Here is a 19,911-nt window from a genome sequence, read left to right as displayed (position 1 = left end):
AAGGAAGAATAAAACAAAGCGATACATTTTTTGTTGTTGTTTGAAATGCTCTTGTTAGTATTGTAGCACACTGTTCATTTAGGTGGGTTATGATATAGTGAAAATAGTATTTCCAAAGATCTTCATTCACACGCCTTTTGTGTCATGAAGCCTTGTTCCCCCAAGTAATTTAAAAGCCTTGCAGATTTTGCAGAATTATTTGGAAATAAATTTGTATTTAGTAGGGTTTTTTTGTTCTTTTGGTATTTCTTAGTCTTAATTCATTGGGCTGGAACTCAGGAAATAGGAATTCCGTTCCTAGCTTTGCTAGACAACCCTCTTTGAACTGCAGGAAATTCAACTCTTATACTTCAGTTCTTTGTAAAATATAGATGTTACTGACTTACAGCACGTAAGTTCTGGAAAATATTAAAAATTGTGAGAAACTTCAATACTACAGTAAGGAAGGCTATGTTAATATTAAAATGCAAAATAAATTAAAAGGCTGTACAGTACCTGCATGTAGAAAGTTTGTTAACAACAAACTGTGAAACTGTAAGAAATCTGTGGTTTGCATCACATTTTAGTCTTACAAGGCTGGGGAATGCTGCCAAAGTTCTACTCCTTGCCCGCCTCCCCGTCACTTATATGTACTTTAGAGTCTTGTTTGGTTTAGAGATCATCTGACGTTTTCTAACTTGAATATCTAAACAGTGGCACTCTTACAATTCATTAGCAAAGTGTAAGTGATTGTATTTTAGAAGTAGTTCATAACTAAAATTCTTGTTGCACTCCGAACCTACAGATCCTCAATATCACTGAAAAATCTGCCTGTGTGTGTATACACGCACTACATCTAGGAGTTCTAAATTTAAAAGCCCAAAACATATTTTGGGGAAGCTCAGTCCCTTTGACCTCCGTTTTTAACAGAAACCCACAAATGCTGTTGAGAAATGATAGAGGTCTGTTGCTGTTCTTGGTCTGTAGTGCCTGTGCAAATTGCCACTGTTGACATTTTTTCCGTATGTGTGTTCTGTCAAGTCGCGTACCGCACACAGGAAACTGGTGTGGAGACAATTGGAGGAGGTTGGCTCACTTGCAAAGCAATCGTACTCTTCCTCGGTACATGCTTCTTGATCAAAGTACTACATCCAGAACTTGCTTTTAATTTCTGCTTTTGAAGAGTTCCAAAACATAATGAAGAAGTTGTCTCATGACAGGAGATTTTTCTTTTTGATTTCTTTTCTTTGTGATAATTAAGTGCTGCGGTAATACAGCTTTTTGCCAATTAACTAATTTTGTTGGTTTTGTTTTTTTTTTTTTCTCTGACAGATGAACGAACCAAATGCCTATGGAAATACTCCTCTCCATGTCGCTTGCTACAATGGGCAAGATGTTGTAGTGAACGAACTCATAGACTGCGGTGCTAATGTAAATCAAATGAATGAGAAGGGTTTTACACCTTTGCACTTCGCTGCTGCGTCAACACATGGAGCGTTGTGTTTAGAGCTTTTGGTCTGTAATGGAGCAGATGTAAATATGAAGGTAGGTGAATCCTACCATGCCATCTGTGCACTCTTAAAGATGCAGTACATCTTTATCAGAGGTAATTTTTCAAAATGATTGTTACAGTAATGTTCTGAAGTTCCCACTGATTGGTGAAGTACTTCTGTGAATAGTACCACAGAAAAAATGAAACAGTGCGTTGCTGCAAGGAATTTGAGCTGAATCTGAAGACCTCAATGGGATGTAGTAAATAGCTGAAAAGGACAAAGAAGAAAGATGACAACACTGTCTGGTCAATCTTAATTATGTTTAAATGTCAGAATTGCAGGTAATTTGTCTATCCGTATGAGTAAGAGCAAATAATGGAAAAATGCAAAAGAACGTGGTGGGTTTTTTTTTACAAATAAGCAGCATTAACAAAATCAAATATATTTCAGAGAAACGTGCATGAACAGGCTAATGCTGGAGCAGTTGAAGAGCTGATAGTGTTAAGATCCTAAAATCTAATTAACAAGGGAGAGTTGCAAAGGGTGTATTAAAAATACAAAAGTAAGCAGATTAGGCCAATGGAAAGTCTTAAATAGCTGGGTTTTTAATTACTCCAGCAAAACTTCACGAGCAGAGTCAGTATGCTTTTTACATCTCTACTTGGTCATAAGTCTTTGGCTGCAGAATATTCCTTAGAATCCAGTCTTATGTAGAATTTCTAATCCACGCAAGCATAAAAGCAAACTGTAACCTGTATCTTTTATTAATTTATCGTGTGCGTAGGGTAAGGTCTTGACCTGTGAAAGAGAGATGTGGAACCCTCTGTTTTGTATTAAGTTGATTTTTACTCTAGTAATGAAAACTTAATTGTTTTCAGAAATATTCAGTGGCAGCGTCTGGTGCCTTGACAGGTTTCAGGCTGGGGGAAGTGGGAAACTGGTATGTGGCATGAAGAGTCCAAACATTCCTCTTACAAAACATCTAATTGCCTGTATGGTTACACACATGCGGCGGGAAGAGAATTATCCTTCTGTTTCTTTAAAAAAAAAAAAAAAAAAAAAAAATTAAAAAATCTGTTTAATCGAGTTATGCCTTAATTTCAGCACAATCTGGGTAAAAGGTAAATATTAGAATAGCTAACATTTCTGTTAAAAATCATGGGATTTGTGGCTTGCTTCATATAAGATATTCACATTGATTTTCAGATGACTAATTCTAAAATAAATTTTATATCTACTGCTGGTACAAAATCCGTAGCCCATTGAAAATTTGGGAGTAGTTTAAAAATAAGCTATTTGATGTGGAAGAATCTTAGATGTATGTTACTGCTCACTTTTACATATATGTAAACATGCAGCTCTTTTAATGGAAATGTATTTAAACTCAGTTCTGGAAAAATTCGTCACCAAACTGCCCTGGAGAAGTAAGGAGCTGTGCTACAGGGTTTATTGACAAATTGTCCTAAAATACCCAGGTCACAGTCCATTTAATATTGTTGCCAGCTTTCTGCTCCGCGTAATGTCCTGGGCTGGATAGGACTGAGGGTTTAGCCTTACAGGGCTGACTTCTGTCCCACATTCTTGAAACAGCCTTTCTCAGTAACATGTTCTGTCATGAAAATAATCCCCCAATGTTAAATATACTGATTACGTAAATATGTTACTTACACAAATAAGAGCAAAAGAGCAAAAGAGAAACATAAATATTATTACCAAGCAAAGAATTACTGTTTCCCTATATGCTGATATGCTGGCTTGCAAGGGTTCATGACTGTGTACATCTTTTTGATGTAGAAGAAAGAAGTGGGAAGGGCTTAATTTCAGAAAGATGTGCAGCAAGTAACAGGGGTTGGGGTTTTTTGGCTATTCGTTTGGCTATTCCACCTAATTTTAAGTTGGAAATGAAAATGAAAAACTTTCAACATTCTATGGTGATAATTAAACACTGTTAAAGATTATAGTAATCTTTATGTTTGAACTTAAAATAAGAATCTTTGTTTTACATATGGTATACACTTGTAGGTGCTGAGTACATTTAGTCAGTTATAACACTAAGTAATCTTAGAAATTGTGCAAAGAACAGCTAATATCTTAAAGTGACTGGCAAAGTTCCTGAGTTCTTTGAAGTTTATAATGTGGGTCAACTTTTGTTTGGAGGTGACAGAAGATGTTTTAACATGAGAGATGTATTGTTGCCTTCTTTCACATTCAATTTTAAGGTACAGCATCCAAAGTATGGATTTGTTGGTTTCTATAACTTTAAAAAAAAATCCTCAGAAGATTTAGTATGGGTAAACCCAAGTTTTCTCTTAAGCTTACTCTGAGATGACAGAATCATTTTTTCTGAACCATGATTGTGTTGGGGCTGGGAAATGCGGCCTGAAGCATATCAGAGAGCTGAGAATTTCAGCTGAAGTCTAAGAGCTTAGTAGAGATTTGGCTACTGAAGTTGGCCAGCTTCAGAAGAAAATGCCTTTACAGTGGAAAGGGTTAGTGGCTTTAGCTATAGGTTGGCTGTAATTAAAATGTGTTGATGTAGGACATACCAAAACTGTTAAGTGCAAAATTAAGCAAGTAGGGTTGTGTAAGGATTTTAAGCAATTATAGCTTGAGAACAGCATTTATCCCCTGTTTCTGCACCAACATGTCTCCGTTGTAATTCTGTTAATAGCATTTCTGTGGATTTGTACCAGCATAACTGAATTTGGCCTGTGAATTTCCACCTGAAGCTGTGAACAGGCTGACTTTGTATTTGAAAACTTACCACTTGCACTGCTGAAAAGTGCAAGAACTGAGAGAAGAGAAAATTGTTTCCAGGTCAGCTTCTGCTTCCCTGAAAGGCTATAAGGTTAAATCTTCAATTTAATCAGAAGAACAATCCTGAAAATACAGCAAATGTAAATTGAATTAGAGTATGTTGTGTAGCTAAGAATAATTTGTAGAGTTAAAATGGGATGCTTTTAGAGCATTCTTACTAAGTATTTATTGAAACCAAGCCTGTTCAGTTTCCAAATAGTGAGGCTGAAGTTCAAAATAGTTGTTAAAATTGTCATAAGATTTCTTTTTCATCATAATTGTATTGCATGTGTAATCTGATCCGATTGTTCCCTCCCATGTGCAACTGCTGCTGTGTTTGTGGAGGGAACAGAGCCGGTCTGGTTGGTAATCCAGGTGCAGAGTAGACAGTAGTATTAGAGCACTTTCTGCTGTGCGTGACCTAGTGGGGAAAGCTAAAGGGAAACGCTCTTATTCTTGATGGCAGGTGGTGGGTAAGTGCTTGTGCGTATCTCTGGATGCTGGCCTCATCTCAAGAAGGGAAGATGTAGCAGAGGATAATGGAACAGTAAAAATTTTAAACCTCTAATATGCTTTTTATCACCTCTGTAGGTGGAGGACATAATTTCATGCTATTTTTGTAGTCTTGTCAGTGTCCATATAGTACTGTAGGACACTGAATCCTGGTAAGTGTTGCTCATTACTGCAGCACTCTCTCGCTATTCAGGATTTCCATGCATGAAAGAGCACGTTGAAATGAGTATGTAATGGAACAGTATTAATTGTTTTATGGGCCCCCTTGCTGCTTGAAAATTCAATGACCTAAATAGAAGTATTTTATTTCCGTTGGTGATACTAGAACATAGGAACTGTTGCTAGGGGGAAATTTCACTTGGAGGAGTGCTTGGCGGCATGGTAGCCCCACATTTCCCCTGACCCTCAGTAAAGCTCAGTGGTCTGAGAACGGTTAATGTCTGAGTAATCACTTGATAGAACACCTTGTGCTGTCTGTTAATTCTTTCTGCCTAACAGCAATTAGTGCTTGTAGCAAATTTCATATGATCTTAAGTATTTTGTGGGTATGTTTTCTCTAGTGATAGAGGAGGTTTGGGTGATTCCTTTCCTATTACCACACTTAATTGAATTTCAGTGCAGACAGCAGAATTTATCATTAGCCCGTAGCTATGCCATCATGTGCTCTGATCCTGTCTGATCTCAAAAAATCAGACAGCTGTAGTTAATATTTAGATAAAAGACCTTAAAGGCATTTAAAAAAAAGGGAAAATGAAGCAAAAGTTTTGAAGATACCTCCTTGCTTATGCAGTCCAACCTCCTGGGATCTCAGGGAACAGTGTTACAAAGACTTTGCTCAATAAATCGAGCCTCACTGTGTCATTGCTTAAGGAACTCTTTGGCTACTAGTTCTGATTGTGTATATCCTTCCCTCGTGGCAATGTCTAAGAAAGGAATTCTGAATGCAGTCCTATACCCAGCAGTTCAGCTTCAACACAGCAATTATCACCTTTGTTTAATTTTATACCTGTTCTGTGTTTGTATGTTGATAGATAGTTGTGTGTTATGTTATTTCTGGGTTTCAAAGGAACCCAGAGAGACTTTCAGACTGGAGAGAGGCATTGTGGATAATCAAATCCATTGTCTTAGAAATCTACATTATGTATCTTTTTAGGTAAATTTTAGCAGGGTAAATTTAAAAATCCGTTATTGATTGTATTGTCATTTTTCATTTGCAACTGGAAAATGGTTTTGTAGCTTATTTTGCTGTCCTTTGCAAGATTTTACTCAAGCTGTCTTGTGAGGCTTCTTGCTTGACCATTGTGCCCCTTAGTTTCTAATACTGTCACCTTAGGTTATTCTTATGTCCTGGTAAAGTACTTTATTAATGTGCTGAGTGAGACTTGAACTACTTTTTTTTCCCTGCTCCATCTTCTTACTCTTCATTAACCTTCCTTTGAGATACAGATACAGCATACCTGACCCACTGATATTGGAGGCTTCTTTATTTGAACCCTTAAATTCTTCTGTCTGTTGACTTCATAAATTTCTTTCCTTATTTTCTCAAAGTTTTCCCTTCTAAAGTTTAGAATGTTAGTTACCAAAGCAGTTTTTGGTCACTCACTCCATCTAAGCTTGTTTTATATGATCATTTTTCTTTAAATTAATTGATTCTTTAGCTTAAATAAGGAGAAGAGTGAGGGAAAGAGACAGCAGGTGTGTACCGATTGTTTTAAAGGAGGAAAATAACTGGACACAGAGAATATTAATGGCTGGATAAAGAGAGTAGACTTAAACTGCGTGGAGAAAGGTGAAAGGTAGACATTAGGAGAAGATTCTCTAAGAAAATCAGAGCATAGAGATTGCTTGGGGAAGTTGTCACTTATGATGTGTTCGTGTGGCATTTTCTTAAGGCCTCCAGTGACAGAAGTAAAATCGATTGTCCAATTCCAAAGTGGATTTCAACCTAATTTTCTGTGTTTCTTTGCATCTGCTATGGGTATGTGGATGTGTCTTTTGGATTATTTACAATCAAAGAAATCTGCTAGCTGAAACATCTGGAGATAACTTGGCTGTCATTATCAAGTGGTTTATCTCTTTCAATCTAGGTCTGAGAAGACAACGTTTCCCACAGTTGCATTGTTCTAGGTGGTGCATGCTGTTCTGTGCAGTGACACAATGTAAAATTCCACATCCAACTCTGTCTACAAGGCTCTCCAGCAGACTTTCAGTAGCGCATCATAGAATCATTTAGGTTGGAAAAGACCCTTGGGATCATTGAGTCCAACCATCAACTCCACTCTACAAAGTTCTCCCCTACACCATATCACTTAACACCACATCTAAATGAGTCTTAAACACATTCAGGGATGGTGACTCCACCACCTCCCTGGGCAGCCTATTCCAATGTCTAACCACTCCTTCTGTGAAGAATTTTTTCCTAATGTCCAGCGTAAACCTACCCTGTTGCAGCTTGAAGCCATTCCCTCTTGTTCTATCACTAATTACCTGTGAGAAGAGACCAGCACCAACCTCTCTACAGTGTCCTTTCAAGTAGTTGGAGAGAGTGTTGAGGTCTCCCCTCAGCCTCCTCTTCCTCAAACTAAACAGTCCCAGCTCCTTCAATCGCTTCTCATAAGATTTATTCTCCAGGCCCTTCACCAGCTTCGTTGCCCTCCTCTGCCCTCGCTCCAGCACCTCGATATCTCTCTCATATTGAGGTGCCCAGAACTGGACACAATACTCAAGGTGTGGCCTCACCAGTGCTGAGTACAGGGGGACAATGACCTCCCTCCTTCTGCTGGTCACACTATTTCTAATACAAGCCAGGATGCCATTGGCTTTCTTGGCCACCTGGGCACACTGCTGGCTCATGTTCAGCCGCTTGTCAATTAGAACAGTTGCCAGGCAGCTCTCCAGCCACACTTCCCCAAGCCTGTAGCGATGCATGGGGTTGTTGTGGCCCAAGTGCAGGACCCGGCACTTGGCCTTGTTGAACCTCATTCCATTGGCATTGGCCCATCAGTGCAATCTATCCAAGTCTCTCTGTAGAGCCTCCCTATCCTCATGTAGATCAACAGTCCCACTTAGCTTCGTGTCATCTGCAAACTTACTGATGATACACTCTCTGTCCTTATCAAGGTCATCAATAAAGATGTTAAACAGAAATGGTCCCAACACAGCCCTGAGGGACACCAGTTGTGACCAGCCGCCAGCTGGATTTAACTCCATTGACCATCACTCTTTGTGAGCGCCCATCCAGCCAGTGCTTGATCAGCAGATCGTATGCTCATCCAGGCCATGAGCCGCCACTTTTTCCATGAGAATTCTATGGGAGACAGTGTCAAATGCTTTTCAAAAGTCTAGGTAGACAATGTCCACAGCCTTTCCCTCATCCAATAATCGGGTCATCTTGTCAGAGAAGGAGATCAGGTTCGTCAGGCAGGACCTGCCTTTCATAAACCCATGCTGACTAGGCCTGATCCCCTGCTTGTCCATTATATGACTTGTAGTGGCACTCAAGATGATCTGCTCCATGACCTTCCCTGCTACCGAGGTCAGACTGACAGGCCTATAGTTTCCTGGATCCTCGCTTTGCCATTTGTTTCCAAAGGAAGAGTAAAGATGGGAAGACACTTTTGCGCGTGACAGCAATTCATATTTCAATACATATGTTCATATCATATATTCCCCCTACCATCTTTGTCTTTTTTAACTTCATATTTTGTAAACATTTCATACTCTTCAAAGCCAATGTTTAAAATTTACAGATGTGGCACGTGCATCCAAGAGTGCTTTTATTTTCTGAGTGTCATGTTTGCAATTTTTTGTGTGCTTTTGTAGGATTGTTTTTCTGCAGTAGTGCTTTGCCATTCCCTATAAAAAAGTACAGGGGGAAAAAGACCATCCTAAAATAACAATAACAGAAAAAAACTGGTTTTGTAAGTGCATTGAGATTGTTCTGTTAAACACTGAAGTTCCCTTATGCATTACCATTGGCCTACATGAAGGACATCTTCGCAGGGTGAATGACTAAGTGCACATTTGATATGTGTGTCAAATATATAGTACCTATTATGGTTGATTAGTTCTACCCTAGGATTACTTGTGGTTTATGATAAATTGCTTAAAATATTTCTTTATGGAAATTTCCATGAAACGCACGAGCTTTTTAATGTGTTGTCTTCTAATATAATGTGTAAACCTCTATAGTAAATATGGCTATTTTCTTTCAAGAAGCAACTTACTTTAAAGAAGCATTGTTCTGTTTTAGACTTGGGCAGGGGGAGAGTTGTTGCTAAAGTTGTGTGCTGTCATCATCCTCTTGAGTGATTATCCTAAAGGCATAATTGTGAGTGAGTGGGCGTCATTGAGTTGTCACTCACAGCTGGAAGAGTGATTAAGAGCAGTTCTTTTGAAAAGCTTGCCATGTCATGCTGACTTGTCACTGCCAGCATCCATCTTGCAGAGATGCATAGAAACAATTCAAAGGAGGCAGTAGAGAGGAGAGAAGACAGTAAAAGAATGTCCTTTTTCTTTTTCTTTTTTTTTGTCAGTTCTGGTGCATTGCTATTACTGTCCATACATAAACACTGGTTTTCTTTTTTTCTTTTCCAGAGTAAAGATGGGAAAACACCTTTGCACATGACAGCGATCCATGGTAGATTTTCAAGATCTCAAACCATCATTCAAAATGGTAAAAAGCAGGAGGGAGTAGTTTTGTCATCAGATTTCCAGTATTACGAACATTTTCCTCCTCTTGTATTGATAACAGTGTACTGAACTTTTTTTCATATCCCATGTCCAGTAATAGTTCATTTAATGGTGGAGTCTGGCATATGTTTATACTGTTAGATAAGTTATGTTGAAAAACGGTTTCTTTTTCACAATGCAGGAAAATACATTAATTTTTCTTCCATAACCCAGGTTGCAGAAAGTTTGTCCCATATGGTTACATAACAAAATGCTTCTCTCTATTTTGCTTATTATTAATACTAAATACCACTGAGAGCGGTATAGATTTTAAATCCAAAGGGAGTCATTCATGGGCAATTATTAATGTCGCTTAAATTATCATCAGTGCTGTTTTTCTAACAGAAGTATTTGTATGCCTACATATAGTCTTACTTAGTGTAATTACCTTTTATTATAGGAGCTGAAATAGACTGTGAAGACAAGAATGGAAATACTCCTTTGCACATAGCAGCTAGATACGGCCATGAGCTCTTAATCAACACTCTGATTACGAGTGGTGCTGACACTGCAAAGTAGGTAACTTTACTGACATGAATGCAAGCTGAGAAAATTTAGAAATGTATTTATTAGATTAACAAGACTAGTATGATTTCTTTTTTTAAATATCATCTTCAACTTGAAATAGGAAATACTTTGTGTATTATCCTGTACTGTTTATTAGCTACTCAGTACATCGCAATTTGTACAAAAAGAAAGAGAAATAGATTTTCCTCTATTGTATTTGGAATAAAAGCTCTGAAAGTTCTAATAGGCTGTTGCGCTGACTTAATGCATCCTGCTAGCTTGTAAGAAAGTGTTTAATGTGTGAAGTTTTCTAAGGCTCAGTATTCTAATTAGGTGGTTTGCTGAACCCACCATGAGTGTGCGCTTTGGCACACAATCATGTTTGTTTTATTGTAATTGTAATGAAACTGTGATACCTGATTATGATGTATCTTAGGCGGGGTATACATGGGATGTTTCCTCTCCATTTGGCAGCATTAAGTGGATTTTCAGACTGCTGCAGAAAGCTCCTCTCGTCAGGTAGGATACTCTTTAAAAATTTTATGTCTGCTTTGTATTTAGTTTTTTATTCCATAGAATAGTTTTTAATTAAGTCTTAATTTAGCAATACATAAAAATCTTTATAGTTTACTGGTAGCTTGGAGGTAGTGCTTGTTTTTTTTAATGGACAGTCCATAGTTAAAGTGAATGCAAACCTTTACAGAAGTAATTTTTTCCAGAAAAAAAAATTATCCAAATAATGGGTCTATAACTTCTTAAATGTTGTGTTTATGCATTTGAAGTTGGCCATAGAGGTGGAGTGACTGGTTCAGACCATAATGCAACTTCAAGGACAAAGACTAATGTTGTCTTAAATCATTTCATCAAGCATCCTCCATTTCTCTTCCGTGTCTTTAGCTTAATAGAGATCAGTCTATTCCTGTAGTGCGCACCTAATAGCTCTGAAGATTCTGTGGACTGCTACATTAAGAAACTGTTGGTGGTTTAGTGTTAATTAAATGCAACCCGAACCATGCTTTGCTTTGACTGTTTGATTCCTTCCTGAAGTTGGGGAGGGTCACAAGGTTATTACTTCCCGTGTTGTCCAGAGTCTGTTCTGGTGTGAATTCTGAGCTCTTTGAACCATTGCAATTCTGAGAAAGTAGATTTGTCTGAAGGATTGTGGAAGCTTCAGGAACAGAAGAAGAAGAAGAAACTAAATGGTTCTACATTAATCTGAAGGCACTTCATGTTTTTTGAAAAAAGAAAATTAGGGGGCAGAGGGCTGGGGAAAGGGAGGGTAAGAAGTTGCTTCCCCAGCTTTATATTGTCTGTCTGGGAGAACAATTAAAGGATTATAACTAAAACTACCACTAGTAAGGCTTTTTATTTCACTGTCCTGTCATGGACAAGCTTGCAAGGGTTCGCTCCAGGAAAGAACTGCCCTGTAGTTGACTATATTTCAATTGGATGTGTTCGAAATGAGGAATACTCTGGCTCTTTCTCCTTTCTGCGCATGGTGCTGTGCTGGCTGTGCTCTTACTGGAGATTTAGTATGGCAAAGGAATCCCTGTGGAAGACTTGCAAGTCTTGCAAGACTTGTACATGAGTTGAGCAAACTTGGATGTAAATCTAGCCTGGAGCACATAAGGACTTGAAGAGCGTTCAGCCTTCAGACTGGAAAGGCTATAGATGCTAATAAGCTAACAGCTTATTAGTACATGCTCTTGGTGTGGGGATTTATCTGCAGACTATGTGCCCTTTTGGTTTTGGGAAGAGTCTAATTTATGTAGATTAAGAATCTCTGATTTTTAAATTCATTAATATTCGTGTGTAGACCTCAAAAAAATTTAAAAAATCATCAATCTGCCTCATCCCAGTACTGAATGACGTATAAGTTGTCAGTGGTACTAGACAAGCAACCCAGGGATGTGGAAAGGGATTAACGACTACGTTTCAAATCAGATTGGTAAACTATCTTAAATTGTTTGCTGTATTTCACTGCCTGTTGAAACAGGAGAACATAGTGGTGCTTACAAAACCTATCTTTTGGGGGATATGGAGTAGGAAAGCACTCCTGAATAGCAGTACTCCTGAATAACAAACACATCCTGTGTTGTTCACTATTTATCGTTCCTGAACAATTCATTAAAAAGGGAGGAGGGGATTGCATTCCCAGGCAAAAGTACCAAAAACTGGAAATTTAATGAATAAGTTTTATTACAGGAGAGCATGGCTCTTTAGAGAATATAGTTTTCTCAAACCAAAACATGTAGCTTTGAAACCTGATTTAAATAGTAGTTTTCATGTCGAAGGATATGGTTAGGTATGGAATTGCACAGTTCAAGTTTGTCATCTCAAATTTGAAGTTCCATAGTTAACACATTTTGGGAGAACTACAGTGTTGTCTAAAGGGCTCCTCTCTAAGTGACTGCTATTTAAAGCCTTCACTCCAGCTTAAAAAAGTTCTTTTTCTGGGACTAAGGAGCTAAACTCAAGGATGAAATTTAAGTAGCTTCTGGATTTAGCAATGCTGACATCCCCCTTTTTGTTAAAAACCCCATATATATATATGTATATTTGCATAACACTGTTAAATTCTAGCATATTCTTAAATTTTCCTGTTACCTTCCTATATTTTATATTTGATACTAAACTACACAGATATATTAGCAGGCAAATAGGGTGGGAAAGAATATAGCCTCTTGCCTCAGTGCAGCTAATTGTCTTTTACCTTATCCCGTTCAGTTTTACTTGAACGCCTGTTTTTCAAAATGTTACAAATAGCAAGGACGTGTTTCAAATGAAGTAAATTTTCAGTGCTTAAGTGCTATTTTGCAAATAGCTGTTAAGTTTGCTTAGCAAGCATTTCTCTTAAGAGTAGATGAGAGCAGTTTTGTGAGAGATGATGTTACATAATGACTTTACAAAATACTTGATTTGTAGGTTTTGATATTGACACACCAGATGACTTTGGCAGGACTTGTCTTCATGCAGCTGCAGCTGGAGGGTATGTAAAAAAGCATTCATGCTTTCAAATTTACTCTTCTCTTCTCAAGTGCTGATCATTCCTCTTCTTTTTTATTATTTCCTCTCTGTGCTTTTCCTGCCCTCTCCCCTTGGAATTTATGTAAACACAAAAATAATTTCAAGATGGATTCTATCTACAAACAATAAAAATAAAATATTCAGCCTAATAAGTAATTATTGGAGTACAGTGTCCAGGTATTATCAGCCTTACTTTAGGTATATGCTTGGGGATGAACTGAATTTTATTTTTAATTCCCATGGATGATGATATAATTTTTAGAATTTACAGCATTCAAAGATGGCATGCCCAGCTAAGATCACTGTAGGACATGAGGTGGAGAACAGCAACTTTGGGAAATACATTTTTACCATATCCATAAACAAAAGAGCAATCTAACTAAATTATTTACTATAAGCCATAATTAAATTCCAGAGTTTAGGTGGATGAAGTAGTCAGAACTACTTGCTCATGATCCGTATTGATTATTGTTATTGTATTGTAGGTTTTCTATAGCAGCTACTCAAAATTGCCTGGAAGAATTGGGTAATAAATTTCATGATACACTTTGTGGGACACAAGAACTCCATGATATTGATATTTTCATTTTTCTGTTTCAATGTTGTTTAAGTAATACTGTTAAGTAATCATTCTAAGTCAAAAGATACTTGATAGATACATCCTTGTTGCAAATGATTATGCTTAAAATGCTATCTTTTCATATAAAACCACATAATTTGTGACACATTCCCTCATTCATCTCCAGTTTAGGAAAGTTACTAAGACAGTGTTTAAACTATAAGCGGCAGTGTACATCTATTATAATGATCATATCGTTTCGAAAATTAATTACACTAAAAAGTAAAATATTTATGTTGCAACTTGTATTTGGCCTTAAAAATATACATTAAAACTTGCCTCTGTGCTGGAATCCTGGTAGCAAAAAGCATGTGACATGCAGGTGTTATTGTTTGTTTGTTTTAAAAAATTTAAATTTCTATTAAATTAGGTTAAAGTTTTTGTGCTTTTATGCATGCCATTTGATGTCAATAAAATTTCTATATATGGACTTGAAATAATTTGTATTCTTTCCTGGTCTTGGTCCTGCAATTATGAAATCTGTTTTACATATAAAAATATATTTATCAAAATTTTCATATGATAGTTCAGTTCAATTAAAAATAATGTATGAGATGTATATGTGTAGCAGTTATGATATTTGCAGAGGCCGATATTAAGGAAGTAAATTTTGCAATCACAAATAATATTGCATTAATTTAATAGGAATTTGGAGTGCCTAAATCTTCTGCTAAATACCGGTGCAGACTTCAACAAAAAGGACAGATTTGGGAGGTAAGACATTCTAGATTTTTATATTGTAAAGGGCTGTTAAAAGTATTGCAGAAGTAGCATATTGCTCTGTGGGCAAATCTGTGTATTCCAGCTTAAATGTTACAATGTCTCTAATAAACTATGCTTCAGCATATGTTATCAAAAGTTACAAACATATTTTGTTTATTGTGTTTTGTTAAGTAGGTGTTGAGTCTTGTTTTTAAAGACTGATTTCCATATTCAACTGTAATTTTTATGAGCCTCTTTTGCTTATAACATGGATCTAATGAGCTTAAATTGCTCTCATCCAAGGACATTAGTGATGCTCTTCAAATAATGTATTAGTCAAACCTATCAATCTGTTGCTATTTTTAAGCTTTTTTATTAAAAAAAATGTTATTTTATTTATAACTGCTTCACCTCTTTCCTTTCATTATATCCATCCTCTTCTGTTTCCTTGTTCGTGCTGTGAACTATTTTGGAATGACATTAATTTCTATTTTTAGTATAGAATTATTTAAATTTAGATGGCTTGGTCAGTACTTGTGTAAAATCTCACATTGCATCATGGAAAATATGGCTTTCCAGGATGTGAATGGCAGGAGCAGGGCTTGAGGACAATGTTACGGATCCAAAGTTGTATTTTACTTTAAATTCCACTTCCACTCTTTCCTGAGAAAGGCATAACTAATTGTCACAACTTTTGTTATTGAAAGTTGGTTTTTTGTTGGGTTGGTTTGGTTTTTGGTTTAACATGCATGTTATGTAGAGTGATTATTTCAGGAGAGGTAATAGTTAAAAATAGGGAGAAATGGGGAAAAAAGAAATTTTAAGGGAGAGAGAAAAGATAGGAGACTTTAAAGTGCCTGACTGTCTCCTCAAAATTGAGATATTTATAGTAGCCATCTCTTTTTAAAAATAGAACATGGAATTCTGAGTCATCTCTATGCTTTTGAAATTTTATCCAAACTGGTTTATTTAGAGAATTGTTGATGTATTTGAAGTTGGAATAAGTTGCCTTGGAGATTACATGTTAGTACTAATATTTCACTGTTTTGTTGTAAGAAGACAAGATATATTTTTTAAAGTTTTCTTTAATAATACCTCTGCTATGTTAGTGTAGTTAAAAATAAATAATTAAAGCTTGACTGTCTTGGAAATTCTGATCTGTTTGTTGAAAACATCTACTTGTTAATTGTTGTATTTTATTTTGACCTTGTTTAGTTGCTCTGGGGTTCTTAGATTTGTCCATATTTTTCCATGTGTCTTGAAATTACTTAACTAAAAATAATATTTCTAAGGTAAACTTGATTTTTCTCTATGTGTTTACACAAGAAAATTCGTATAAAGCTTTGCTTAATACAAAGTCTGTGCATATTCTGGCTGGCAAATAGATCCCCTAGGTATTGTTCTGCGTTATTAAATAGCCCCTAGAAAATGGCCCCATTTTTAAATATTGTAATGATGTATTCTTCACCACAAATACTTGTTAAAATTGTAAGGAGGATTTAAGTTTCATTTTATTTTGCTTTTTCTGTCTCTAGAATATTATTTTGCTGTTATTTACCATTGTACTTTTTATTTAAATGTGTACTAAAGAACTCCACTCCATTATGCTGCTGCCAATTGTAATTATCAGTGCCTGTTTGCCCTTGTGGGATCTGGAGCTAGTGTGAATGACCTTGATGAGAGGGGTTGTACACCTCTGCACTATGCAGCTGCATCAGACACAGACGGAAAGTAAGTGCCGTGCTTTCTACTAAAGCCTTTCTCCTTAGAAACACTTGAACTGTGAATTTGTGTGTCTGTTCTGCCTTCAGACTTGCCAAATGCTTTTTTTTTTACATATATAGTTTTTTAATGATTAAACCTGACAGTGGATCGTTCATGGTATATAAAATATTTTATGTAACAAATATTTCTGAGAAGAATGAACAATAGTATAACATATTGTCATTTTTTGGTTATGTCCTATAGTGCAGATGTCCTAATTCAGGAATTCATTGGGAATAGAGTTTTTAATCCCACCTGCAGTGTAGGGGTTGCATAAATATCGTTTCTGGGGGTTATAATGACAGTTGTGAGCAGTGGTGTCATTTTGCTTTAAAATCAAATTCTGATGAAGCATGGTGTGTTTTAGGGAGGATTCTTAACGTTGCCCTAAAATCTGTGTAATTAGTCAGAAATACACGGTAAAACTAGACTGCAGGTTATGTACAGTAGGCCTGGAAATTAACTGCCTAGAAATTAACTTGACATTTCAATATAAGATGCTTTATCCATTTGGTGTTTGATTAATCTATTTTTGTTTGGCATTAGAACTGTATCTCGTTAGTGTAATTTTTTGTGAAGTAGTTCCACTTTTATTAATGAAACACATCCAGAAACTTTCATACATCCATCAATGTCTCTTGAGCATGTTTGTTTTGTAACTAATGGTTATATTTAACGTAGTTATTAATGACTTAAATGCAAAGCTTATGTCGATAGCACAAACCTGATGAGGCTACTTAAGCTCCAGGCATTGTCTGTATTGAGGAGACTCGAGACGCATGCCGCTTGCATGTGCGCACGCTCACAGACACAGGTCGAAAGAAGCTGGTGTGCAGCATCGCGTTTCGAATGTGTACAGTAACACTTTCACTGGAGAAGAGTGCTGCTCAGTGCCACATCATCTTGTTTTAATATAGCACCTTTTAAAGGGTCAGGTAGCAATAGGAACGAGGTGGCACAGAACTTACAGGTTGGGTTTTGAAGGATAAATAAAGAATACTTTCACAGCCATTTAACTAGTAAAGTACACGCCTTTCTTATGTACAGCCAAATCGTGAACCAAAATTGTCTGCTGCTTTTTAGATACGCTTTCAATTCCTGCTGGAGTTTGCTGAGAGAATTTTCCTTTAATTGCCCTCTTACAAGTTGAGCTGGGGTTAATTTTAGCTTCACAGTGGCTCTGAAAACCTCCGAATTATAATGGTTCTTCAGATGACAACGTTTTGCCATCTGTCTTATAAAAGGCACGAGCAAGAATGATGATGGCAATGCTGCAGAGCTTTGGGAGGTAACTCAAAGAATCGTCTCTGGAACCCACGCGATATTGCCCTTCCGATTACAGTTGGCTCTCGGGCAGACAGGCTGCAAAGCCGAATGGCCCGAGGAGAAGCTTCTTATATTGATGCAGCAAGATGATTAACATCTCGGGTTAACAGCTGGAAACCCAGTACTGCTCAGCTCATATTCAAAATAGGAATGAAGCTAAAAATGATTACTGAGTTGGAATATAAAGCCTGGGGAAAAAAAGTCAGGAAACTATCTATATAGAAATTCCAAAGATATTTTTATGCATTTTTATAGTCTTTGTTCAGACATCTTTAAAGACAGGTTTTAGGGACAAGGATGTTTTTGTTGAAAATTATTTTCTGGTTTGTTCATGTTTGGAAGCGTTTCTTTTGCATCTTTAATAAATGCTTGTGATCTGGAACAAACACCAGTAAGCTTCATTGGGACAACACTAGAGAAAGAAGCATGATCACAGAATGAGATAAATTAAGCAGCGTCTTAGAGGAGAAATAAACCACGCTCTTTCAATGTTGTAATTATTTAATAGGCAGTACCCCAATAAATAAATTGGAAATAAATTTAACTTAGCTGGCCTTTCAGAAAGTCTGATTAATCTCCTTTTAAAGAGGCCTGCTGAGGACAGTTAAGTGTGCAAAAGATGCAAAGTTAATCTCTTTCCTGGATGAGAAGAAAAAGCAAAAATAATTATCTGGTTTGCATTGGAAAGGATGGGTATGCAAGGATTTTTAGCAGACTTTGCTTCCTGCAGAGTATTTAGTGTGTTGTGGTTTTTGCGAGCACATAAATATAGAAAGTACACAAGTACAGAAATTAAGATAGCCAAGGCCAGTGATGTTTAACATTTATTAATGAGCCATGAATGTCAGTACAACATCATTGATAAAAATGAACAAAGAAAGTTAGATGATTGGACAAATAAAATGTAGGGACAGTAATTCTCACTCAATGGGACAAATTGACTTGTCTTTTGATTCTCAGAAATCTCATCCTGTTTCAATTCAAATAAAAATATACAAGCATGGTTGCCACTAATGAAATCCAGGCATTTGTTTACTGGACAAATAAAATTCAAATTAGTGGGTTAGGAAACATAGATATGCTTTACAGATAGCTTTTTATTAGATATATTGAACTTGTAACATAAATTATTCTTTAAAACTGGAGAAATTTTACCTTTTTCACTGCTTACCTGAGTTCTTTTCTCCTTTATGCTGGGCACAAAAAGATGAAAGTGAGAGTGCACCTTGGTATCGCTACTCTGCTTCTTGACTTTGTAATGAGACAAAGTACTTTGTAATTAGACAGTTCCTTGTTTATAATAGTTTTTCCTGCAGCTTTTTGACCCATTCATCTTCACTCATCTGGTTTTGTTACTTTCAACCTTTGTCTGGAAAAGCAAGTGTCAGGCCTTCTCTTCAGCAAAGGGCTGTTGTTGCACAGGAGGTTATTGGGCCCTTGACCCAGTAGAGCTGTCTCACTCCTGTTGAGATGTGCTCCTGTTTCCATCACAGCTGGTAGTGGATCATCATTTAGATGATGAACTTGCTCTGTTCCATCTGCTGGCTTGTTCCATGTTTCTTGAAACAACTTAGGAAGAGTTCTGATGTTGCAGGGTCATGCCGTCTTCCCTCAGGAGATGGCTGCTTTTGTAGGATTTCTGCCCACATTTCTCCAAGGTTTGAATGTTCTCCGGGGTTTTGAATGGTAAAGTTTCTACTCTTAATGGCATTCATCAGAGGTCGTGTTAGCATTCCTGCCTCTCAAATCTAAACCTGCCACATCCTGCTGCAAGTTTATCACAGCATAGTCATATCATGCAACTACAAACACTGAAATTTCCTTTAACAATTTTCCATGAGATAAATGGGAACTAAAACCCTCACATTATCAGTGTATCTGTGAGATTACATTATCTGTGAGACCTTCAGATAAAGTGTTCTAAGGAAGAAAGATTCCAGGCTGGATTTAACAATATACTTTTCAGCTTCACGTGCGTTTTATTTAACGGGTAAAGGAGAAGTATTTTGTAATCCCAGAGAGAGGAAGGGATGGTGAACTGTTGCACACTTCAGAAAACCAAATGGCTTCACCAGCAAGTTCAAGGTCATGCTAGTGACTTTGCAAAATGTTGCTGAAATGATAGACAACAGAAAATTATGAATAAGTAGGGTTATTGGAATGGTTCTGTGTGCATGCATGGAGTATCTTGGAAACAGAAAAATAAGGAGAGGGAGCTGACTTTAATACCCTGTTTTTCATCCTCTTGGCTCAATGTCTGTGGTTGAAACTATGCTGATCATGTCAGGCCTTATAACTTCGCGTAATGAAAGTTAGGAATGGTGGGATATAAGTATGCCAACAACTAAGTGTGTTTACTATATAAATAAATCAATAAATTAGTGTCTGGTAGTGGAAGTGTATGTGTGTGTGACTCTTGGATACATACCATGAAGAACTCAGCTGTTGGTTCTC

The 19,911-nt window shown here is 36.9% G+C and overlaps 1 protein-coding gene across 3 annotated transcripts in view; it reads left to right on the top strand.

Moving 5' to 3' along the window:
• The window catches only part of ANKRD28 (ankyrin repeat domain 28), a 125,642-nt gene that overhangs the window by 86,677 nt on the left and 19,054 nt on the right, over positions 1-19,911 (top strand). For 2 of the 3 annotated variants that reach the window (XM_063325133.1, XM_063325132.1), the window contains exons 8-14: positions 1,312-1,524; positions 9,378-9,456; positions 9,913-10,027; positions 10,456-10,538; positions 12,945-13,008; positions 14,311-14,379; positions 15,958-16,098. In XM_063325133.1, the coding sequence (XP_063181203.1) occupies positions 1,312-1,524; positions 9,378-9,456; positions 9,913-10,027; positions 10,456-10,538; positions 12,945-13,008; positions 14,311-14,379; positions 15,958-16,098 (764 nt within the window). Of the gene's footprint in view, positions 1-1,311; positions 1,525-9,377; positions 9,457-9,912; positions 10,032-10,455; positions 10,539-12,944; positions 13,009-14,310; positions 14,380-15,957; positions 16,099-19,911 lie in introns of those variants that run through there. The other variant, XM_063325134.1, reaches the window with a different exon arrangement.

Source organism: Chroicocephalus ridibundus, chromosome 2 (genome assembly GCF_963924245.1).
Source record: "Chroicocephalus ridibundus chromosome 2, bChrRid1.1, whole genome shotgun sequence".
NCBI lineage: Eukaryota > Metazoa > Chordata > Aves > Charadriiformes > Laridae > Chroicocephalus > Chroicocephalus ridibundus.
This window is presented reverse-complemented; position numbering and strand designations above follow the sequence as displayed.